General features: G+C 51.3%; 1 protein-coding gene across 5 annotated transcripts in view; it reads right to left on the bottom strand.

Moving 5' to 3' along the window:
* The window catches only part of TSPAN14 (tetraspanin 14), a 63,144-nt gene extending 42,190 nt beyond the window's left edge, over positions 1-20,954 (bottom strand). The window contains exon 1 of one of the 5 annotated variants that reach the window (XM_003903691.3): positions 20,836-20,954. Coding sequence is in view for 4 of the 5 variants with exons in the window: in XM_031652334.1 (XP_031508194.1) it covers positions 17,423-17,597 (175 nt within the window). In the remaining variant the exon portion in view is untranslated. Of the gene's footprint in view, positions 1-2,702; positions 2,837-5,885; positions 8,284-17,422; positions 17,731-20,835 lie in introns of those variants that run through there. The other 4 variants (XM_031652334.1, XM_031652333.1, XM_009214488.4 and 1 more) reach the window with 4 other exon arrangements.
* Positions 20,955-23,334: the final 2,380 nt, after the last annotated feature.

Genomic DNA, 23,334 nt, shown 5'->3' with positions numbered 1-23,334 from the left:
CTCCAACAGGGTCTCCTTCTACCTCCAGTTCTTTAGCATCCCCTGATTCTGCCTTGCCCTCTTTGGATGATGCCCATTTCAGGAGCTTGCTGGAAATGTGGAATCTCAATTCCCTTCAATCTGCATTTCACTAAGATCCTGAATAAGATGAAAATTTGAGAAGCTCTGAGACAACAGGCTCATTTTTTATATATAAATAAAAGGTCATGAGGGAGGAAGAGGGGAGAGAAGCCCCAAGGGAAGGAAGCCGGATGACACGACAGTGGAGAAAAGTGAACTGAGTGTTGGGAAGGCCAGGCCCAAACCATGTGGCCTGACCCTGCACAGAGGCACTGCGAGCTCCCCAGGCTTCCCTAGAGTGACGTCCCTGGAGTGTCTGCCCCTCCTATGGGATAATTACATGCCTCACAACCCTCCAACACTACTCTGCTGACGGTTCCAGAGATCTGCATCTTTCCACACAAGCACGAGGCACAAATACCAGACAGAGCATGGACCAAGGGGCCCCACCTGGAATCCCTAAGCCTTCACCCACCCAGACACTCAGGAGCTTTCCTAAACCCCTCCCGCTCCAATACCTCCCCTCCCCTCCCCTCCCCTCCCGTCCCCTCCTGAGGGCACAGGTCAGTTCCTCATGACCTCACAGGGAAAGTCTGAAGGTCTCTTACCCAGCTCTCTACTTCTAACCCGACCCCTCTTCTGGCCCCTCTTTTTCCTAAGGACCCAACTGACAATGACAACACCCACCACCCATATCCTCAGCTACACCCCATGCCGCCAAATTATCCTTGCTATCTCCTTCCCTCTCATTCTCTGAAGCCAATCCTTCAACACCACCTGGCCTTTGAGGCTCCCAGAACTGGCCTCTGACCTGATCACAGGCCCATCCCAGGGAAGGGCAGCCACATCCCCCAAGGAAAGTGGAGTTCCTGTTGCACCTCCAGTAGCACCTGGGGCCTGGACATTCCTACCATCTAAGAAGGGGGTCTCTAGAGCCCGCTAGGTGCTGGGGAACATTCACAGGCCAAAGGAACAGGCAGGCCCAGGGAGAGAAGCCTAGGAGGAGGCAGGCGAATATGAAAGGGAATGTGCCCCAGTAGGAGAGAGAATCACTAAGGCAGGCCAGGGCAGGCTGCTCAGCTGCCCACAAGAATCTCACCCTCTGAGGGTGGAAGGAGGGGCTCGGCTCCCTCTGACTCACCCCTTAGAGCCAGAACTGTCCATGTACATCCCTGATCCATTCCCTCATTAACCCAAACACCACACCCAGGGGCCACCAGAAACACTGCAAAATTAGACGCCGTGGCATGTGAACCTATGGATTATATCAAAAGAGAAAAAAAAAAGTAATTAAAAAAAAAAAACCACCATGGTGGCAGCAACCACTCACTGGGGTGAAGAAGTTTGACTCTTTACTGTGGGAAGTCACTACACAGCTGCACAATGTCAGGGGGGCTGGATCCCCTACTTTATCACAGGGTAACAAACACTACCCTGGCACAGTGTGGGGAAGGTGGGCCCCCGGCTTCCAAGGTCATCAAGCCCCTGACCGCCAGCTCTGGACAGCCTCCACGCGGAGGCACAGGAGAGGCTGGGCCCCAGCCCTGAGCTCCACTAGGCTCTCCAATGGGCCTGAGGGTCTCAGTGCCTGGCATCCTGTAAAAACCCTGATATTAGCGACTGAAGCACTATGAATTTCCACCACCAAAAACCCACAACCCAAAACCTGCTGAGTTTCAGGACACCGAAGGGCCTCCTCATTAACCTGGTGAGAGGAGGCCTCTGTCTACCTCAGTGCTGTCATCAGGAAAGCAGCAGAGTGGGTGGATGTGGGTCAGGGGAGGCCTCAGCAGGAAAAGCACTGGGCCTGGAATGGAGGTCACCTAGTCCAGTGACTTCCAAGCTTACTATTTTTATTATTTTTTAAGCTACAGGAGGCTTTGTTCAAAGAAACTCTGACCCAGAAACCCAACATAGAGGCAGGCAGAGCAGGACACTTTTATCTTCAGGTGGCTGGGGAAAGGGAGACTTCACAAGGTGCACACTAAAAACCACGGGCCTAGTGCGGCTGATGCCACGCTCCACAGGACAGCAGAAAGGCTCAAGGAGCTGCCTCCAGAATCTTATGGTGACTAGTTCAACAGAACTATAATAGGCCTGGAAATGCATGTTTTGAAGAGCTGTCATTCACAGCAGCTTGAAAAAGCCCCCACTGGCCAAATCTGGAATAATCTGAGTGGCAAAATAAACAATAATAACAATGGATTTTAACTCATTGAATAAAATAAGAATTCATGAGCCCATTCTAATACACACAGAGAGATAAATAAACAGGAGAGAAGGAAAAGTTCTGTGTAGCACAATGATACATAGCTACAGCAGTTCCGTATAGTTAAATGATAAATGTAGGAGGAATCATGGAATTAAATCATCGCATTCGACACCCATGACAGAAACAACCGACTGTGCCAAGAATCTGCAATGGGTCCTAAAACCAGTGATGAGTTTGATGTGAAATAGCATACTGTATTTGCATAGTCTCAAAGTATCTCCCTACAGGACACTCACAAAAGAACAAAACTGTAAGCTAGAGGAGAGAAACCCAGCAGACATCACCATAAGCAAGTGATCATTGTTAGTATCACCGGTAATGACTCAGACCCACATCATGTGCCTCCCAAGGGGATGTACCCAGGACTCACCATTTCTGCAGTATTCCTGACAAAACTGCAAATCTTGCATCTAACCGTGAGGAAACAACAAACAAACTTAAATTAAGGGAGATTCTACAAAATAACTGGCATCAAGTAACTCAAACACAGAGTTTGTGGTCCTTCTTTAAAAAAAAAAAAAAAAAAAGCAAACAAAACATTCAGGCCTTGGGCCCCATTGGAGATTTTCACTTTTACGTTTTTGAGACAGCGTTTCACTCTGTGACCCAGGATGGAGTGCAGTGGCACCGTCACGGCTCACTGCAGCCTTGACCTCCTGGGTTCAAGTGATCTTCCCGCCTCAGTGCACACCTGCAGTTCCAGCTACATAGGGAGATGGGGTCTCCCTATGTTGCCCAGGCTGGTCTCAAACTCCTGCTTAAGCCATCCTACTGCCTCGGGCTCTCAAAGTGCTGGGACCACAGGCATGAGCAACCACGCCCAGCACCCATTAGAGATTTTCAGAATGATTCATCAGGCAGCTCATTCAACTGCACCAGCAGCCTCAGGGCAACACCTGCCCACCCAGGTGAGGCAGGGCCTGGTCACCCACACTTGCCACCCCCCCCCCACCCCCACTTCTCAAATGGCTAGGCAAAAGGAGGCCTGGCACCTTGGCTTCCAAGTTGATGTCCCAACCTACTTCCCTCTGCCATTGAAGGTGAAGCTGCCCACTCACGGGAGGATGCTAGGCCAAGGCAGGCTTGGTGCACATGCCCTATACCCTGATCATCATGACAGGCCTGTTTCTGAAAATCTAAGTCCACAAGAAATGTCTATACACAGCATCCTTTTACACGCCCCTGGTAAGAGCACATCAGAGCCTCTTCCTCACCCAGTTGCAAACAAATGTGGAGAGTCTGGGCCCAATCTACACTAGTATTCCCAAAGTGAACAAGAACCCACACCAAGGTGCTGTGCCTCCAGACTTCAGGAGGACTGGGCTGGGCCCTGTGGCCTCCCGAGATCAGCAAGGTTGAAGCAACCCACCCAGCAATCCATCAGTGCACAGGCTCGCTTGCCAAGCCCATGGGGTGAAAAGGCTTTTGCTGTGGGAGACAAGCACCTGAAGACTTGTTTCTACATGTTCAGGGCACTGCTGCATGCAAGACACCCAGAATGAGGCCGTGGAGACCAACTCCAACTCAGAGTGGGACCTGTGCCTGACTCAGGGGACTCAGAACATGACCCCCTTCACTAAATGTAGTCAAATAGGTGCTGGAGGGCAGAGAGGAGGAGGTGGTGGTGGTGGTGGCAAGCTGGTCAGGAAATGCTCCCTAGAGCAGCTGTTTTAAATGTGTACTAGATGAGGGCAGCACATATAGAAGCTCCCCAGTTTGGGATCGAGAGCTGTGCCTGAAGACAGGGAGGAACACACTACAACCCAACCTGGCAGCAGGCAACTCTGTCACCCCAAGACTGCCCCTCCAATGAAGATGATTAACAGAGCCTTCAGTGTATCCCCAGCTCCAGGCTGGGACCTGCATGATGATACCAAGACAAAACCAGCATGGTCATCCTTGCAGGGCTGACACCGTCGGGGAGGGAGCCACTCCTGAACACCACATTTTCCAAGTGATGAGTGGCCTGTTCCTGGTAAGAAATAAACTTTGCTCCAATAACTGGGTCTTTAAAGGCTGGCTGTTACAGGAGCTGTTCCAGTAGGCTGCAGGGATTTGACCTACATGCCTAATGTAGATTTGAAGTGTTCTCTTTGCACAGGTCACAAAGACACTACATAAGAGAGTTTAGAATTATATTTGCTCCTCATTCTCTGTTTCCATGCCTGAAAGGCATAAAGATTATGGCTATAAGATGCTTAAAAATCTTTGTACACAAAATTGCACAGTCAGCTAGAATATACTGTCGGTCTTCCATATATCCACAGATTCAAGTAACCAGGATCAAAAATATTCAGGAAAGGCTAGGCACAGCGGTTCACACCTGTAATCCCAACACTTTGGGAGGCCGAGGGGAGTGGATCACCTGAGGTCAGAAGTTCAACACAACCTGACCAATATGGTGAAACCCCGTCTCTAATTAAAACAGAAAAATTAGCTGGGCCTGGTGGCGCACGCCTATAGTCTCAGCTACTCAGGAAGCTGAGACAAGAGAATTGCTTGAATCTGGAAGGTGGAGGTTGCAGTGAGCTGAGAATGCGCCATTGCTCACCAGCCTGGGCAACAGAGCAAGACTCTGTCTCAAAAAGAAAAGAAAAAAAAAAGTACAAATGCTTTAAATTATATAATACTTATATTGCATTTACATTGTATGAGTTATTATAAGTAATCTAGAGATGATTTAAAGTATATGGGAGGAAGTACATAGGTTATATGCAAATACTACTAAGTGCGGGGGCTAAAACCAATCTCCCCTGGAGACAGGACACCAAGGGACAACCATACTGTGTTTTAAGACAAAAACCCCACCTCAAAGGATGGCAAGCTGGAAAACTTCTGAGTCTAGGATGGGACACTTTCCAGCCCACCCCAGGCCTGCCTCCCCCAGCCCGGGGGAAAAAGATTTACAGAGCTAAAACAAAACAAACAAACAAAAATCCTTTCCAAAGAAGCCATGAAAAGTGAAGCCCAGTGGGGAAAAATAAAACTAAGTGTGCCTTGCGAATGTCAAAAGAGAGGAGGAAGCAGGGGCAGAATTTTTTAAACTGCAAATCAATGGTGAGAAACTACTGGAAAAGGCTGAGAGGAAATCAAGAGTCAGGAGAAAGCAGATCATCCCCTAAAACAGAGCTAGAAAGGCAGGGGGCCCCTTGGGTAGCTGAGCAGGAGAGTCAGGGTCTCATTCCCAGGGACGCAAGCTCTTCCCCACAAAGCCCCAACCTTCGCCAGAATGCAGGGGTTGTGCAGGCAGTACAGTGAAATCAGGACAGCCACCTCAAACTGTTTTCTGCTGCAAAACTACTATAAAATACGAATTTACAGTCCCTCTTCTGGACTATTTATTTATCTTCAACATACACCAAAACATCTTTATAGAAAATGCTTTGTGTTTCTTCCAAAAGCAAACAACATTTACGACCTGATTCTGATCCTGTTCTCCAGCTGGAACGGGGGGGGCGAGTGGCACCAGATGGCCAGGGAGGCTTAGGGCTGCCCTTTCACCCAGGAGGGCTCCAGTTATCCCTCACCCCCACCCCCATGCCCCAAAGATAACCTCGACAGCAGGGCTGTGGGCCAAGGGGGCTTTCTCGATCTAGCTCCATTCCCAAGACATCGCCGGCACCGAGGAATAACTGCTGTACACTGCACACCCAGAGGGGAAGGACTGCAGAGCCGGGGCTGGTGAACCTGTTTAAAGTCGGCAACTTTCAGGAAAGCAAGCGGGTGAAGACTGCAAAACCACGAAACAGACTAACAAAGCAAAGGCGCAAGCATGACAGTGCGGCTGGCTGAGGCTATGCTTCTCAAACATGAAAGTGCATTCAGGCCAGGCACGGTGGCTTGGGCCTGCAATCCCAGCACTTTGGCGGATTGCTTGAATCCAGGAGGTCAAGGTTGTAGCAAGCCTTAATTGTACCACTGAGTGCAGAGTCAGACCCTATCTCACAAAAAATAAAAAATAAAAATTTTAAAAGAGCATTCGAATCACTTGGGTCACTTTGTTAACAATGCAAATTCTGATTCAGCTGATCTGGGTGGAGGTCCCCAAGGTTCTACAGTGCAGTAAGCTCCCAGGTGATGCCCATCCTGCCTATCAGCAGGTCTGTAGATGGCACTTTGAATAGTAAGGATGTAACACTGACACACAGAAGGAAAACAACCAATCAAGCACGTCATGGGAAGAAAGCCACCCATCTTTATTGTGCTTGATTTGCGAGGATGCAATCAGCTTCCCTGGAGAAATGCTTTAATTTTGGGATTTGTTCGGGATTTTGGTGCATCCCACTGGATTCTCACAGATTATTTTTATTCCCACTTCTCAGCTGTAAAAGCCACTCTAACCAAATGATAGAGACCTGCTTCTTCCAAGACTACCGCCCTCCTGTGTCGTGCCCAGCAGAAACACAGCCTACAGCAGTAGTGACACAGGCTGTACCCTGAAGACAATGGGAGGAAGTCAGACGGGCAGCAGGCACAGGGGGGCCTGGCACACAGTGCTGGTTAGGGCTGGCGGGCCCAGAGGATGGAGGCTGGGCCAGGAAAGGCAGATAAAGGGCCAGAAACACAGCCTGAAAGGTTACCAGGAAAAGAACATTTTGTCTCCTAGAACCTATTAACAAAATAGAGGCAAAATTTAAACCGAGTCTCCACCCTCAAAGAGGCATGGGGATATTGTTTTCGTTTTTACTTTTAACAAGTTTGTTTTTACATTTAAGAGCTTGGCCTCACTTTGGCAAGAGGTAAAATTAAAAGCTTTACTTCCCTCTCCCTGAATTCCACTTCACAAGAGAGGGGCTACACTAATAAACAAAAGTAATGTGCCATTTCCAAGAAAAGCCAAGGCAAGGTCCAAGGTAAGACTACTTATCAGTGAGCTCCAGGGGCCACACTCAGCACCTGAGAACTGGGAGTGTGTGTTTGGGCTCCGGGTGGATCGGTTTCCACTTGAAAACTACGGGCATCTTTTGAGGTGATCATCACCACCGCTCGAAACGCCCAGAAAAAGAGGGGCCCTTTGTTAATTCCATCTGATGACATTTTCTTTCAAAGGATCCTGAGTTGGCAAGAGAGATTCCAGGTCGTGACCAACCATTTTGGAGTTAGAGTCACAGAACTCCAAGGGTTACAGCTAAAATGTTCCCGAAGTTCCTCTAAGCAACACTTCCATTTTCCAGTCAGAATCTGCACCCCAGGAAGTGACCCGCCAAGGTCACCCAGGAAGCCAAAATTCAAACCCCAGCTTCTACATTCATGTGTTTTTCCCAGAAAGAACACCGAGCTGCCTTGATCGTGACTTTCCCAGTCTTGTTTGGGTCCAACAACCTGTAAACTAAAAATAAAATTCTAAGCCCCACAACCAACTAAACAAACCCTCTTGGCCACGAGGACCCCAGAGAAACCTGAAAAACAGCTCTTGGCCATGACGAGAAGGGAGGTTGGAAAGGCCTCACTACATACCTCCTCCATTTCGGGATTTAGACACAACAACTGACCATCATTAATATTAAAACAGAGATCATTAAGACTAAGAAACAAGACTCTTTGTGACAATAAGATATCGAAATATAAAGAGGATCGAAGGCCATGGCAGACAAGGGTTAAGTCACTCACCCCACTGCTGTAACCCAGTGTATTGGTTAATGGACTTCCTTATCTTACCAGTCCTTTCTGCTGACTCTAAATTTTTGGACAAAGCTTTACTCCTTTAACTAATTGCAAACTAAAGAATCTCTGAACGCACCTATGACCTGTAAGCCCGTTTCACGATATCCCACCTTTCTGGGCTTAACCAATGCATATCTTCCATGTACTGACTTATGCCTTTGCCTGTAACTTTTGCCTCCTTAAAATGTGTAAAACAAAACTGTAATCCGACAGCCTCAGGCACCCTTTCCCTGGACCTCTTGAGACTACAGTGCTTTTCCCGGGCCACAGACACTCACTGGATTGGAATAAACCTCTTTAAAATATTTTAGAGACTTTGGTTTTTCTGTTAACATACCCCACCCCCCCCCCCCCCCCCCCGGCAAAGTGGCATCTGTGTTTCAACGCCTTTCAAGGTGAGCACCAGCTCTTTTTGCTTTGAGTCCTGTAGGTGCTACAACATTTGCTAAAATAAGGGCTGGGTGCTGTGACTCACACCTATAATGCTAGCACTTTGGGAGTCTGAGGTGGACAGCTTGAACCCAGATGACGAGTTCGAGAACAGCCAAGGCAACATAGCAAGAGCTTGTCTCTATGAAAATTTTTAAAAAATTAGTTGCGCATGGTGGTACGTGCCTGTGGTCTCAGCTACTGGGAAAGCTGAGGCAGGAAGATCACTTGAGCCTGGGAGGCCGGGGCTACACTAAACCATACTCATGCCACTGCATTCCAGCCTGGGCAACAGAGCAAGATTCCATGTCAAAAAATAAAATAAAATGAGGACACTCCAAGGTGCAACCCTATCTGGGGCTGAGGCTTGCTTCCTGATTTGTAAGACTTGGCTGATAAGAGAATCAAGTAAGACAGCCAGGATGGGTTTTGAAAGGGTAAGATAAAACGCTAAACACATGAAAACTAGTGGGAGTTATGAGTTCTATACAAAACAACTCTATTTCAAAGGCAGGTGCCTTACAGATTCTGGTTGTGGTTTAGAAAGGAGACAGTATGGGTTGGGGCGGGCACACCTCAGACAGAGAAGTCAGACAGTGGGTGAGAGTGGCCTTCACCCCGCCTGCAACCCCACACAGAGCTAAAATTGCACCCTCAGAGAGAATGCTCATTTTGCCCACCAAAAAGTGGTCGGGGAGAGAAAGGAGAGATTCAGATATGAAGGAGCAGGGGACAGTTCCCCTCAGTTAGAGAAAAGTCCTCACAACCACAGAGACCAAAATAAAAAACATTCTCAACCAATCCTGCCTCTGTTTTCAACAAGGACCAGGAGATTAAGAACGAGCATCCTTTGTGCCTCGGAGTGGCTTTTTCTGCCGAAGACCTGGAGGCTAACTCGCTCTCTCTTTAGTGTGCACCCTCGGTGGCCCAAAACAGGTGAGACCTCTCTCTGTTCCCACTGTAGGTGTCACTATCTTTGTGATCCAGTAAGAGGGGAGACTCTGTGCTTCTCTCAGCATGGCTGGGAGACAGGGGTACAGCCAGAGGAATTAGGGGTGCAGTCACGGGGCTGCCATGCCTTTGGCTCAGTGGGCAGATTCATGTCACAAGGGTTTCCACTCCGCCGGCACTGTGTGCTGGCTGCCTGCTGCCCGCTGCCAGCCTGAGATTCAAGAGCCCGGAGATGGCAGAACAAAGGAAAATGGCTGTGGCTCCTGCAGCGGGGGTGGCTGCAGGCTGAGCTGCCAGCACACAGGCTTTTCAGCAGCTGAGTGCTCGCGTGAGGAACAGGGGACACTGCGCTGAGCACTGAGGCACAAAGAAAGTGGGGGGCCTGGGAGACTAACAGGCACGTGCCTGGCCCCCACCCAAAGGCACAGCTGGGCCAGGAAGACTGGGCAGAACTCACTCCCCAAAGCAGTGGGCAGGTGGCCGACAAGCCTGGCACCAGCCACTCCTGCTCCTTGCCCAGCTGCTCAGAACTCTTACCTAGAGGTGTTCCAGGCAAGCACAGGGACTTGAGAAGGGCGAAGGGGGATCTTGACAGAGGCAGAAACTAGAATCTGAGAACACATCATGGGCCTTGGATTGGCTCAAGGCTCTCTGCAAATGGACCTCTATTAAGCATAATGGGCTCCTACTACCAGCAACAATAGCTGCACTGACCACTCCCTCTCCCCCTCGCCTCCTTTTCTACTCCCCTCCCACCACACCCCCCAAAAAAAACCTACAATGGGAAGCAGCAGGAACCAGGGCAGAGCCCCTGAATAGCTCCACTGTGAGGCCCCAGGTCCCTCCTCCTCAACCCCACAGGTCAGCCCGCACTGCCACCAGGCCACAATAGAAACCTCTGTGCTATCAAGGACCCAGGCCCAGACAACGAGCTGCACATGGGAAGCTCTGGCCTTCTCACAGGGACTGCATGTAACTGCAATGGTGAGAAGTTCTCTGACTAGAAGGGTGGGAGAGCCATGGCAGGGACACAGATCTCAAACCCACCAGGTCAGGGTCTATTTAGGAGGACTATCTGCCAGCCAGCCCTAAAATCTCCCTGCTTCCCACCCTGCCCTGGCATGGGGCCGTGAGAGCCACACAGGGAAACAACCAGAGAGCTCCCAACACGGAGTGGGCGCCTCCAACATGCCCTCACGACTGCTCCTCCTTCCCCGCTCATCCCAGGAAGAACCATACCCCGTTTCTGTTCTGAAAGGAAGCGCCTGCTCAAAACATAAAACCCATCTATTATTTTCACCAGGTGCCCTTTACACAGGCTTTTAAAATCACAGGGTGGCAATCAGGCCCAATGTGGCCTGAACAGAGAGGTCTGCAGAGCAACGAAAGGCCAAGGGAGACCAGAGCAGGGGGTTGATCCTCACACCAACCCCTGACACTGCGGGAAAATCTGCTCCTCTAAAAGCTGACGCCAGCTCCAGCTTGTTGCAACCAAGGCTCCCCCTTCGCACCCTACACAGGTCCTGCAAAGTCCTGAGGCCGCTGGAACCCACTATGAGAAGCCTGCTCCCCCACCCTACACCCCAGCTCGCTCTGGCTGACTCCTCACACTTTTGGGGGCACAGGCAGCATGACCCACAGGGCCAGCCAAGGGCTGTAAATATGGAGCTTATGGGGACAGGCTGGCCGAACTGAACCAAAGACGGACCTGGGTGGGAACCAACACGCTGGCACCCCTCATGCCTTCCCAGTAGTTTCTCCAGCTCTTGTCTCTGTAGAAGGCCAAGATCCCTCCAAAATAAAACTTCCTAAACTTTCATTCCCCCTTTCAGAATCAAAGCTGCATGTTTCTTTTCCTTTTACACACCTAATGCAGTAACTCCACATCTAGTCATTTCCACTACAGACCTAGAGCATGCATAAGACACTCCTGCAGCTTAGCCTATAGAAACAAAATACTGAAAGAAACCTCAAAATCCATCAATAGGGGGCTGGTAAAGTGAGTCATCATTCACTGTACAGCAGAATCATGCACTGCTGTTAAAAAGAATGGACTAAACTATGTGCTAAAATGGAACAATCCTGGGATAAATTTTTAGAGTAAAAATCAGGAAGTGCAAAACAGCGTAATTAGTTTACCACTGGGGTAATAAACAAGAGAGGAATACGGACACGCTTGACTAGGCACTGAACATCTGGTGACAGGGGCCTCAGAGGAGTAGAACTGAAGGGGTCAGGGATAGAAATAGGAGTTTTCACTGTGTATCTTTGTTATGTGTTTTTCATCATGTATACATTTTTGTAAATAAAAATGTTAAACCTAAATTAATATTTAAAACACCTAAAGTTTGTGGCTGGACACACAATTTTACCTGTAGCTGTCTGAGGGCAGCTTCTGGTGTTTCCCTAGAACAAGGCAGAGTTAACAGGGAGGGGGAAGGAATCAAGGGGAAGGAGGGGGTCAGGCAGTGGCAGCCTCAGGAATAAAGACTCACCAACTCACTTAAGACTCCACCCCAAGTCCCGAAATAGAAAGTTTTCCTAAGAAGAGCAAGAGCAGATTCTGACAAAGCCACAAAAGAAACCGGACCATCTGCTGCCAAACCCACTTCGTGATAAAACTGTAAGACCCTAAGGTCCAGGCAATGTACGCAATGCAGGAGAGGGGGCTGAAACCCAGGCATCCCAGGCCTCCACAGGGACCCTTCTCTGAGCCCCTCCCCACTCAGTCATCAGTGGAGCTCGAGGTCCTAGTGCTATGAACAACATCCCAGTTTCAGCAACTAAAGAAAGCTATTTCAACAGATTTCTAGGCCTGGCCCAATTCCAAGGACAGGCTAAAAACAGTTTCTCCAAAATCCCAGCTCAAAATCCCATTCCCTAACCACTAAACTCCATGTACCTTCCAGGAAACGGAAGCTGCAAAATGGAGCTATGAGATGCACTTGTAGATTTATTCCTCACTAAAGGGATACATATATGTTGTTTAAAAGCTTCCTTTAACTGACATGTCAATAAATACTCTGCACTCAGAAGCACTGATATACTTCCTCCAAGTGATTCTTCCCCCTAAGGAACAATACAAAAACCATTCCAGCCTTTCCTGCTGCTGAGGGGAATGACACAATGACCATTAGAACCTGGACCGGCCAGACCATTTGAGAGATGTGGAAGGCAGGGAGTGGTTCACAAACAGAACTCCATCTGTGTAGAATAACTCCCCCACCTCACCCTACCCCATCACATCACATCCCATCACATCCCATCCCACCCCACTGCCACCCCCTAGGCCACCAGAGCAGACAGAAATAAACACCTCCTAATGACCTCAAGCTCAAAGACTGCCCAGACCACAGGGAAAGAAGGCCAGAGAAGGGGAATGGGTATATTTGGTTCCCCTTACAGAGTAAGATGCTTTCTGAAGACTGCTACGTATGTTCAACAAGTAGCCCCTGAATTAAGAAGCACAAGTGAAGTGCCCAGGAGTTTGACACCAGCCTAGGCAACACAGCAAGATCCAACCTCTACAAAAAATTTTTAAAAATTAGCTGGGTATAGGCTGAGGCAGGAGAATGGCATAAACCCGGGAGGCGGAGCTTGCAGTGAGCTGAGATCCGGCCACTATACTCCAGCCTCGGTGACAGAGCGAGACTCCGTCTCAAAAAAAAAAAAAAAAAAAAAAAAAAATTAGCTGGGTGTGGTACTGCATGCCTGTGGTCCCTGCTACTCAGGAGGCTGAGGCGGGAGGATCACTTGATCACTTGAGCCAGGAAAGTGGAAGCTGCAGTTGTGATAGGGCACTGCACTCCAGCCTGGGCAACAGAGTGAGACCCTGTCTCAAGAAAAAAAAAAAAAAGGCACAAATGAGATCTCACAACAGTGAGAATCACACTGGCACTTGAAGCCCTCATATCTCATTCTGCTCCTGTCTGTGGCTCAATGTAAGCCCTCAGCAGGTCTTGCCTGTAATCGCACAATCCTCTGTGAAACCAAGACCAGCCCCTTTCCGTCTTTCTGCAGGAGTGAGCAGAGCCCACCCCAGGCACTAATCCTCAACACACCAAATCCTGGCACCTGCCTTTGCCACCTCATCGATCATGCCACAGAGGGGAGTGTCAGGGCTACCCTATGCCAGAGGAGCCCTCAACTAAACCTGCCCACCCCACCCCATCCTGGGCACATGCCACTTGCTCCTCTTTGCTTACACACTTAGCATCCCAGAGCCCTTGGGAATGAATCCCCCACCACTACCACCAACTTTGATTTTGGCATGCCCCCCTCAAAAACCTATCCACGTTTATCACTTGTATTTTACAGGAAGCTACTAGAGTAACAAAACACAATGATTGTGGCAGGCAGGATGGCTGCAGAGAGCAGGGTTCAGTCACCACCACTGTTCTGCTGCAAGGGTGGAAGCTGGCCACAGAGCCTCTGGGAAGGAGGGAAGGCCCCATCCACAGCTGACTGGTTTTCCTTACTACAGCAAGAGCCTGGTTCCTGAAAAGCTGACTGTTGAGACAAGATCAGCTTCAAGAAAAGGAGGCAGGCCACACAAGGTCACCTGTGCAGCGGGGGCTGGAGGGAGCCAGCCCTCAAGAGAGGCAGAGTCTGATCAAGCAGAGAGGAGGGCCAGAGAGAAAAGGAGGAGCCTCACTCATGAAGGAGGAACAAGGTAGGCTGGATGCAGGGACCTGAAGGCCTCAGACAGAAGGAAGCTGGTGAAGCTCCCAAGGCCAAAATGCCCAGGAGCTCTGGCTAGAAGGCCCCAGGAGTATGCAGTCCAGGCAAGAGGAAGAGATCCCCCACAGCACCTCCCTCTGGCCAGCTCAGACAAATGGGACAGTCAATTCCCAGGCTGATGGAGGCAGGAGAGAGAACCACAAAGTTGTCAGACTGGTTTGTCCAGGACAGGGAGAACAGGAAACACAAACTGCAGCAGGAGCTCAGTTTCAGGGGCAAAAAAAAAAAAAAAAAAAAATGGCTGAATAAAATGGCTGTGGTCTGACAGCCAACAGATTTGGCAATAGAAGGCTAGCGGGGGATAGCTGTTATAAGCAGCAAAATTGGTGGGTTGTAGGGAAATGAGGACCCAGGTCCATGCGATTTCCTGGGTGCAGAGGGGAAATCCAGCAGGCCAAGAGCAAGGGAGCCAAGGGACAAGGGGCTAGCAGATGCTGAAAAGGACCAAGGTTTCTGGAAAAAAAGAGAGTGACACAAGAAGGAACACCTACAAGGAGAGAAACCTGTGCCCTATTCTTGCACTGGCCCAAGTTCAGGACCACTCACACCTGTCTCCTGAGGGACAGGCCAGTGCAAGAAGAATGGACAGGACACTGCCAGCCACGGGATACTGACAGAGATTCTGTCCCTGACCAAACTTTATTTCTCTGAGCCCTCTGCTCACCTGGTCCTGACCTAGGGCTCCTAGCTCCATTCTGTCAGAGCCTAGTTTTAGCAAAAATCCTGTTAACCAGAATCCCCCACCCTCAATATCTAATCACCCTGGATATCTGATCGTATTTCTCATCCTCTGCTATCTCCCAGGTAAAACCTGATCACCCTGGCCTGCTTGCAACAAGAATTCAGTTAGCTAAGTTTAGTAAAAATTTCCCTACCCTCTTAAAAATGTTCAGGAGGCCCCACACTCCGTTCCTTGGCTGTAAGTTCCCACTTTTCTTTGTTGTATTTGAAGTTGGCCCACTCTCTCTCCCCTACTGCAAAATCCCATTGCCATAATCCCTACACCTATTGCAAGTCGTAAATACAGACTACCTTACCAGTTTAACAAGCGTCAGAGTAAGTTTTTCTTTAACCAGCTCCCTAAGTCTTCCCGGACCCATTGCTCCCACCCCTCACTCAGAGTGTGTAAACTACTTGGTCTGGGGCTGTGGCTGACCTCCCCTACCAAGCCCCAGAAAAAGACCCTGTCTGCCTGGCCCAGGGACACAGGAGAGGACCCTGAGCACAGCTGGCAGGCACCCAGATTGGGGACAGACACACTCCTACTGCTGAGAGTCCCACAGCATCCCCAGGATCACCACTCAGACCTCGGGGTACAAACAAAAGTGATTCGGGAGAGACACATTTCCTTCCACTGCTCTGGGGCCTCTCTCCTGGATGTTACGGCTACGAACTCCTCTCAAGGCCGTGGAGTGTATAGGAGCACAGGCCTCAACAGCTGGGACACATAGTCAGGCAGGAAAAACCCAGAGAAGGTTCACTAGCCCCTTGTTCCGGTCCCTCCCCAAACCTTATCCATGCAGGACAGCCCAACTCCAGCTCTCCCAAATGCCAGGAAACCACAAAGACTCTGAGGCAGCACCAGGAGCTCACCTCTTACCAGAATCCCAGAAGCCACTTTAGAGACAACTGCCCCAGCTCTCAGGCTCCCAGCTCAGGCCAGCACAGCCTAAGGAGGGAGGAGTCAGTTCCTCCAGCTATCTAGCTGAAAGGCACAGGCTCCAGGCCTTCTCCCTGGCTGCTCAGTTGGGAGGCAGAACAGACCGCAAGGGGTGAAGAGTTTCAACCCCAGCCTGCCCAGGCCCACTTAAGCTCTGGTCTCCAGGCCTGGCCTGCTGCCTCCTAAAAGAAAACCACAGCCCCACCCAACCCTACCCAACCCCACCAAGCCCAAGAGTGGAGGAAGTGGGGTTTCCAGAATCAGCTGCTGGTGAGCACTTGCTGAGTGCCACCAGAGATGGCAGCTGTCTCACACCAGTGTCAGGCCTAACTCAGGGGCTTTGGATCTTGTTTCTCAGTGTGCTCATGCTTCACTGCAACCCAGTGAGATAGGAAAGGCAGCCTTGATTCTTCTCACTTTACAGATGAGAAAATTTGACAACTTTTTTTTTTCCAGGAAGAAAAAAAAAAAAATCAAAGACTTGTGTAGGTCACTCAACTAGAAAGTAGATGCAACTTGAAAGCTTGCCTCACCATCATCCATTCATCTTCACATCTCCACGTTTAATCGGCAGAGGCACTGGACACTGCCTCCCTGCCAGGGCCTGCGCTCTACCAACATGGCCACTTGCCCTGTCTAAACCAAAAGCATACGCAGTTAAGGGAGAAAATGGATGTGGAGATGCTATGAATAACCTCCCTGATTCCCAGTTAGAGAGGACACTGCTATAATGGAAGATAAGCAAACTGAAACGCTGGCATTCACCTAGACCAAAGGCTATCAAAACTTCACTCTACGCAGCAACCTGGGTACTCTGATGGCCTGCCAAGAGTGGGACCACTGCTGGAGACCACCACCACCTCTCGCTCCACTAGTAGAAAAACGGAGGCCCTGGAAAAGGTGAAAATATGCCTAAGGAGAGTGAGTTAATCATGAGGCGGAAGAACCTGAGGCCTTACCACTTCCAACAGTGTCTGCTAGCCCCGAGGGAAATCACCAGAGACCAAGCAGGTGACCAGGCACAAAATCAAGGGCCACAGTGTGAATGACTCCTTAAAATCCTGCTAAGGTGGCCTGAGGGGGAAAACGCAACTAACAGAGGGTTCCTACTCCCTTCTACAGACCAGGGATCTGGCCCCACACTCAATCCCATCCCCAGTGGGAGTCCACCTTCAGTCACCTCACCACCACTGCTTTCCACACCCCTACGACTGCAAGCTCAATCCCTGAATCAGGACCAGGCCTGCCTGGGTAGCGCTACCTGCTCCTGCTTCTAGGAAAGGTGGCTGCCCCTACAGGCCACATCCAGATAGGGGATGGAACATGCAAAATGTCCAAGGACTGACAAGGCAGGGCAGAGACAGGCAGCAGGAGCCTAATCCCCTTCCCATAGGCATCTTAAAGGCCACCAGGACTCAATGGCAGGAAACAGGGATCATCATGCTCTCTGTCCCTCTGTCCAAGCCACCAGGAGTGTTCCCACTAATCACTATGGGTCCCCCTAGTGAGGACAACATAAAGAAGATAAATGAATATGCAGTGTGAACAAGAAATAAACCTCTGTTGCTTTAAGCCTCTGAGACTTGGGGATTGCTGTTACCACAGCAAACCGTGATCTATCCAGACAGACACAGGCAGTGACTCACCAATCTTCTGCATGTGGCAGTGTTGGTCTTCCCATTCCCTGGCCTGAGGGAGACAGAAGCTACATCGCCAACCAGCAGGGGTTCTGGGGTACCTGCTATGTGCCCAGGCTCTGCTGGACAGATGAGATGTGTTCAGAGGCAGGGACACAAGGGCACCTTCACGGAAAACACTCATTAGTTCCACTGTGGGCCAGGATTGTTCAGTATATGAATCTATTTTAATCACCTCTGAGAGGAACGTATTGTCTAAATTAGAAATGAGAAAACCTGGCCAGGCATGGTGGCTCACACCTGTAATCCCAGCACTTTGGGAGGCCGAGGCAGGCAGATTACTTGAGGTCAGGAGTTTGAGATCAGCCTGGCCAACATGGTGAAACCCCCTCTCTACTAAAAATACAAAAATTAGCTGGGTGTGGTGGCGCACACCTGTAGTCCCAGCTACTTGGGAGGCTGAGGCAGGAGAATCACTTGAACCCAGAAGGTGCAGGTTGCAGTGAGCTGAGATCACACAACTGCACTCCAGCCTGGCCGATAGAGTGAGACTCCATATCAAAAAAAAAAAAGAAAGAAAGAAAGAAATGAGAAAAGCCAGCTCATATTGAGACCTCAAGCAAGTTACTCTGTGACCTCTCGGGACCACAGTTTCCTCATCTGTAAAATGGAGCTGTTGACATCACGGTTGTTTTGTTTTTTCTTTCTTTCTTTTTTTTTTTTTTTTTTTTTTGAGAGGGAGTTTTGCTCTTATTGCCCAGACTGGAGTGCAACGGCGCGATCTCAGCTCACTGCAACCTCCACCTCCCGGATTCAAGCAATTCTGCTGCCTCAGCCTCCCAAGTAACTGGGATTACAGGCATGTGCCACCACGCCCAGCTAATTTTGTATTTTTCGTAGAGACAGGGTTTCACTATGTTGGTCAGGCTGGTCTCGAACTCCTGACCTCAGGTGACCCACCCACCAAGGCCTCCCAAAGTGCTGGGATTACAGGCACGAGCCATTGCGCCAGGCCATCACAGTTGTTTTCAAGGATTAAATGAGTTATTACAAGTCAAGCTTCTAGGGTGTAAGTCTCAATAAACTCACTATTAGTATCACTATGAAACCTCCCACATAACTGCTATAATCTTGTCCTTCACTAGATTTTAAACCAGCAAAGTTTTCCCAGGCCTGGTACAATGCCACTTTACAGGCACTGCCAAAAGGAATTCTACCTCAGTTGAAGTTAAATGGGTCAAATTCCTGAGCACATGGTGGCCTAGAGTGTGGCCTCAGGAAATAGTTCCAGAACCCAGGGAACGTCACTTCACTGTCACTTCACTGCCACCGCAACCTTTAGGGCAGGGCCATCTCCTCTCCCACTTCATCCTGCCACTTTCCACATGGGAAGGACCCTCACCAGTCCTCAGAGACTAGCACAGCTGCCCAGCTGGTGAAGGGGGACACTTCCCTGGGCACCCAACCATTCTGCAGCTCCATGCCCTTTCTTCCTGGGGCAGCCACAAACCTTCAGAAGCACCCATGGACTCAGACCCCCGTCTCCCTGAATGATTCTGCTGTGCTGAGATCAAGCTCAGATCAATAAACACTACTGAGCACCGATGCCACGTCCAGCCTGGGTTCTAAGACCACACCAAGTTTACAGCTGGTGAGGGACTTTCCAGACTTGGAATAGTGCCTGCAACAATGCCTCGCACCCCACAGAAATCTCAACCATGCTTTGTTAAGTAAACTGAGGATGACATTAGGTGGTCCAAGCAGTGGAGTTCAGAGATGCGGGGATGGACATACCCAGAAAGTCTCCAACTGAAGTTGGGGTGCAACACAATGAGAAGGAAGGGGAAAATACATCTGGTGGCCCTGGGTTTCCAGGGCCTGTCACTAACGTTAGGGATCAGGGTGGGATGGGATCAGACTGCATGTGGTGGCTCACACCTGTAATCCCTGTGCTTTGGGAGGCTGAGGTGGGAGGTTCTCTTGAGCCCAGCAATTTGAGGCTACGATCACACTGGCAGCTAAGGGGATAGAAAGGCATACAGGGCCATGATGGTGGAGTATGGGCTTCATTCTGGGGGTGCCAGGGCCCAGGAAGATCCCTGGAAGGAAGGCCGCCCCCACCAACCACTTGGCTGGCTTAAATGTGGCAAGGACATAGGGCTGCTCCAATGGCCTGTCCCCAGGTTTCCCTTCACAAATTGAGAAGGGTAGCCGGAGCACTCAGCAGGCACTAACTGCTTCCAGACTTCAAGGTCAAGGGGCGAGGGGAAGGCTACTTTTGAGGATTTGGCAGGCCACTCTCTCACTAGCCCAAGAACAACCCCGTAAAGGAGGAGGATCCCCTGGAGAGCAGACCACTGCCAGGAGCACACCTGCAGAGGCTCCAATACTATGCTCTGCACTGCCGCTCAAGACCGCCTGACCTCCCGGATAGCCGCGCCAGGACACCCAAGGAGTGTGTGTGACACCGCCGCACTCACCACCGCTCCGCGCCCAGCACCAGGACAGTACCCGGGCCCACAACTTCCCCCGACTCCCCCTAGCACAGACCGCTTCTCGCCGGAGATCAACTTTAAGTCCCCAACACAAGTGCTCCAGCGGTCCGAGGGCCAAAGTCTCTCCACACACCCTCACACAGGCACTTCCTACCCACCCGCACCCCACCCCTGGGGGTGGAGGAGAAGCAGCAGCGGCCCGGGACCAGCACACTCCGCAGCCACAAACCTCACTCTACCAGAACTCCGGCTAGGTCAAGGGGTCAGGCTTTGCTCCCAAGCACAACCCCACACGACTAACGCGGAGAAGCTGGGTCACCGCCTACTCAAACTCCGGCCGCCCCAAACCCAAGCCGGGCAGAGTGGGACCCACGGCGGCGTGGCAGACTGACCACGACAACGGCGGGGCAGGGGGAAAGGGTGGCCCGCCCCGGCCTACGCCCACCCCCACCCCGGACCCGAGCTCCGGGGGGCCGAAGGTGGGTGGCTGAGCCGAAAGGGGCACCCATCCCAGAGCTCGCTGCTGGGGACAAGAAGCAGAGCTCCGAGCAGCAGCGGCCGTCCAGACTTCCCGTCGCCCTCACCCCGCCCGGCCCGGGCGCGCACTCGCCGGGGCGCGCGGATGGGGCGAGGGCTACTGAACCAGGAGTGCCGGCCCCGGGACCGCCGCGGCTCTCGTCCGCCGGGCGCCGGAGTTCGGCTCAGCCGGGTCCCGACCGAGGCCTCCAACCTCTAGCAAGCGATCCTGGCAGACAAAGCCAGCACCGCCCGTGGGGCCGCTCCCGGGCAGGCGGGGAAGGAGGCTGAGGGGCCAAGCAGGGACCTGGGGAGCAGCCCTCGCCCCCGGAGGACGCTCGGGGAAGTCGGCCTCAGACAAAGAAGGGGGCAGGCCCCGACGCCCCAGCCGAGTCTCCGCGCTCTACTCACCCGCGCGCGGCGGCGGCAGCGGCGGCGCGGCCCGGCTCGGCCGAGGAAGTTAGAGCAAGTTCGGCGGCGCGGGGTGGGAGGGCGCGACTCGGGCCGTCCGAGTGGCGGGGGCGGGGCGCAGAGGGGCGGGGCCGGAGGCGCGGCGCCTGCCGGCTGCCGAGGAAGGGGCGCCGCTTCCCTGCGCCGCCCGGTGCGGCCCCGCGCGCTTGGGCCCGCCTTTGCCCCGCCCCGCCCCCGCCAACTCGCCCCTCCCCCACCACGCCCCGCCTCCCGGCCCGCGCGGCACCGGGGACCGCAAGGCCGGTTCGCCGGTCCGCCCCTTTGTCCCGCTCTGGGCGGTGCCGGAGGCTCGAGGCGGCCAGGTTCCGCGCCCTCGGTGTGGATGTGCGGCGCAGGCCAGGCCTGGCCCGGGGCCGGGCACTTGTGGCCGCCGGGAGCTCTCTGAGCCGTTGCGCTGCGCAGACGCCGCTCTGGCCTTGTCAGAGCCGAACCTGGGAGAAGCACGAGCTGTGGGAGGCGGCGTCTCGAGGGATACACGGAATGACCGTGGAGAGTGGGCGAAGGATTAGGAAAATGGCTGTGGTGGAGATAAGAGGCGTTCCTGCCCGGCTTTGGAGCCTGGGGGCGGGGGTAGTCTTCAAAAGATGGAAGGGGAAATGGTTTTTATTTCTTTGTAAACCGAGAAGTAAGGACACTCTCCTTCTGGCCTTGGTGCTAAAAATACCAAGCTTTCTTTGGATCGTGGCTGAGATTTGTTCCTCACCTTTACGCTAAAGAGATGGCTGGGACGATTCTTGTAGGGTAGAGGGATTTCCAGGGACAGCCAGGGGCGGCTCCCCAGCCTCAGCCTCCCTACCTGTAGAATGAAGCATGCCACACTTTATTTCTTAAACTTATTCTGTGGCTGAGGGCAGAGTGGTCTGCTCTGTTGGGTAACACCAAACAGTGATCTATTAAAACTGGGCTAAGACTGGTTGCCCCATGCCGGTACAAGTAACCAACTGGTTAATTCCAATAGAAGGAGGAAATCTTGAGATGGAGACTATTCAGTCTATTCCCAGGTTTGTTTGGGTTTTTTTTTTTGTTTTTTTTTTTTGAGCAAAGGTATCGTTTTATCACCCAGGTTGGAGTGCAGTGGGATGGCGGTGGCTCACTGCAGCCTCGACCTCCCGCCTCAGCTTCCCAAGTAGCTGGGAACACAGGTGCAGGCCACCACGTCTAGCTAATATTTTTATTTTAGCTAAATAAAAGAGAGGAGATCTTGCTATGTTGCCAGTGATGGTCTCAAATTCCTGGGCTCAAGCAATCCTTCCACCTCTGCCTCCCAGAGTGCTGGAATTACAATCATGAGCCACTGTGCCTGGCTAATTTTGTTTGTTTAATTAAGGGGGATGCAACCTGTCTGTGACACCCCAGGCAGCTCAGGAACCTCCCTGGGAACCTGTCCGTTCATTCAGCAGATAGTGAGTGCTTGATTGAGTGCCTGATATATGCCAGGCCCTGTGTGCATGGTGGGATACTTCAGTGAACAAGACAGCTGAGGCCTTTTGCCCGATAAAGTTAATTTTTAGTGGAGAAGACAAATATATAATTACAAGTTGAAGTAAAAGGCTGGGACAAAAACAAGGGGCTAGAATAGAGAATAAAAGCTACCTAAGATGAAGCAGTCAGGGAAAGTGAGGAGGTGATGCTGAACTTGAAGTCAAGAGTGAGGAGTTAGCCTTGGGAAAAGTTGGGCAGAGACATTCCTTGCTGAGAGCAGTAGGTGCCTTTTCAGGGTAAGTTCTGCATGGGTCAAGGAGCTGAAAGAAAATCAGTGTAGCTGAAGTTTCAAGCCTAGGGGAAGAGGCCCAGGATGGAGTGGGAAGGTGGGCGGGGGCCAGAGCATGCAGGGCCTGTGGGCTGTGTCAAAGAATGGAGACTTTGTTGAGCCTTGGAAGGGTTTTATGCAGAACACTAACATGTTCTGATTTAAGGCTGTGTGTGGGTGTCAGGCAAAAATAAAAGCAGGGAGCCAATTAGGCTTGCCACAATCCAGGCCAAAGATGATGGTGGTTTGAACCAAAGTGGTGGTCATGCTAAGATGAGTAGTTGAGAGATGCTATTTTGGACTTAACAGGACACATTGATAGGAAGGACATGGGGGCAGGAAATGGAGAAACCAAAGATAACTCAAGTTTCTGGCTGGAGTAAGTGGGTGGACAGTGCTTCATTTATTGGATCAAAAAGCAGCAACCACATCTCAGGGAGTTATATCAGGAATTCTGTTCAAGCCACATGGAGCTTAAGATGCCTGTTAGAGATCCAGTGGAGTTATCTCATCACTAGGAGCTCAGAAGAGAGGCCAGGGCTGGAAAGGGGCTTTGGGATACATCAGCATAAAGATGCTCAAGGTCATGGGATCTGAGAAGGACACACAGGGTGAGGTGGTAGATGCAGAAGAGGAGAGAGTTCAGGAGGGACCCAGGGGAACCAAAGCAGGCAAGAGGACTGAAAAAG

This window comes from Papio anubis, chromosome 11 (genome assembly GCF_008728515.1).
Source record: "Papio anubis isolate 15944 chromosome 11, Panubis1.0, whole genome shotgun sequence".
NCBI lineage: Eukaryota > Metazoa > Chordata > Mammalia > Primates > Cercopithecidae > Papio > Papio anubis.
Note: the sequence above shows the minus strand (reverse complement) of the source record. Positions and strands in the feature narration are given on the sequence as shown.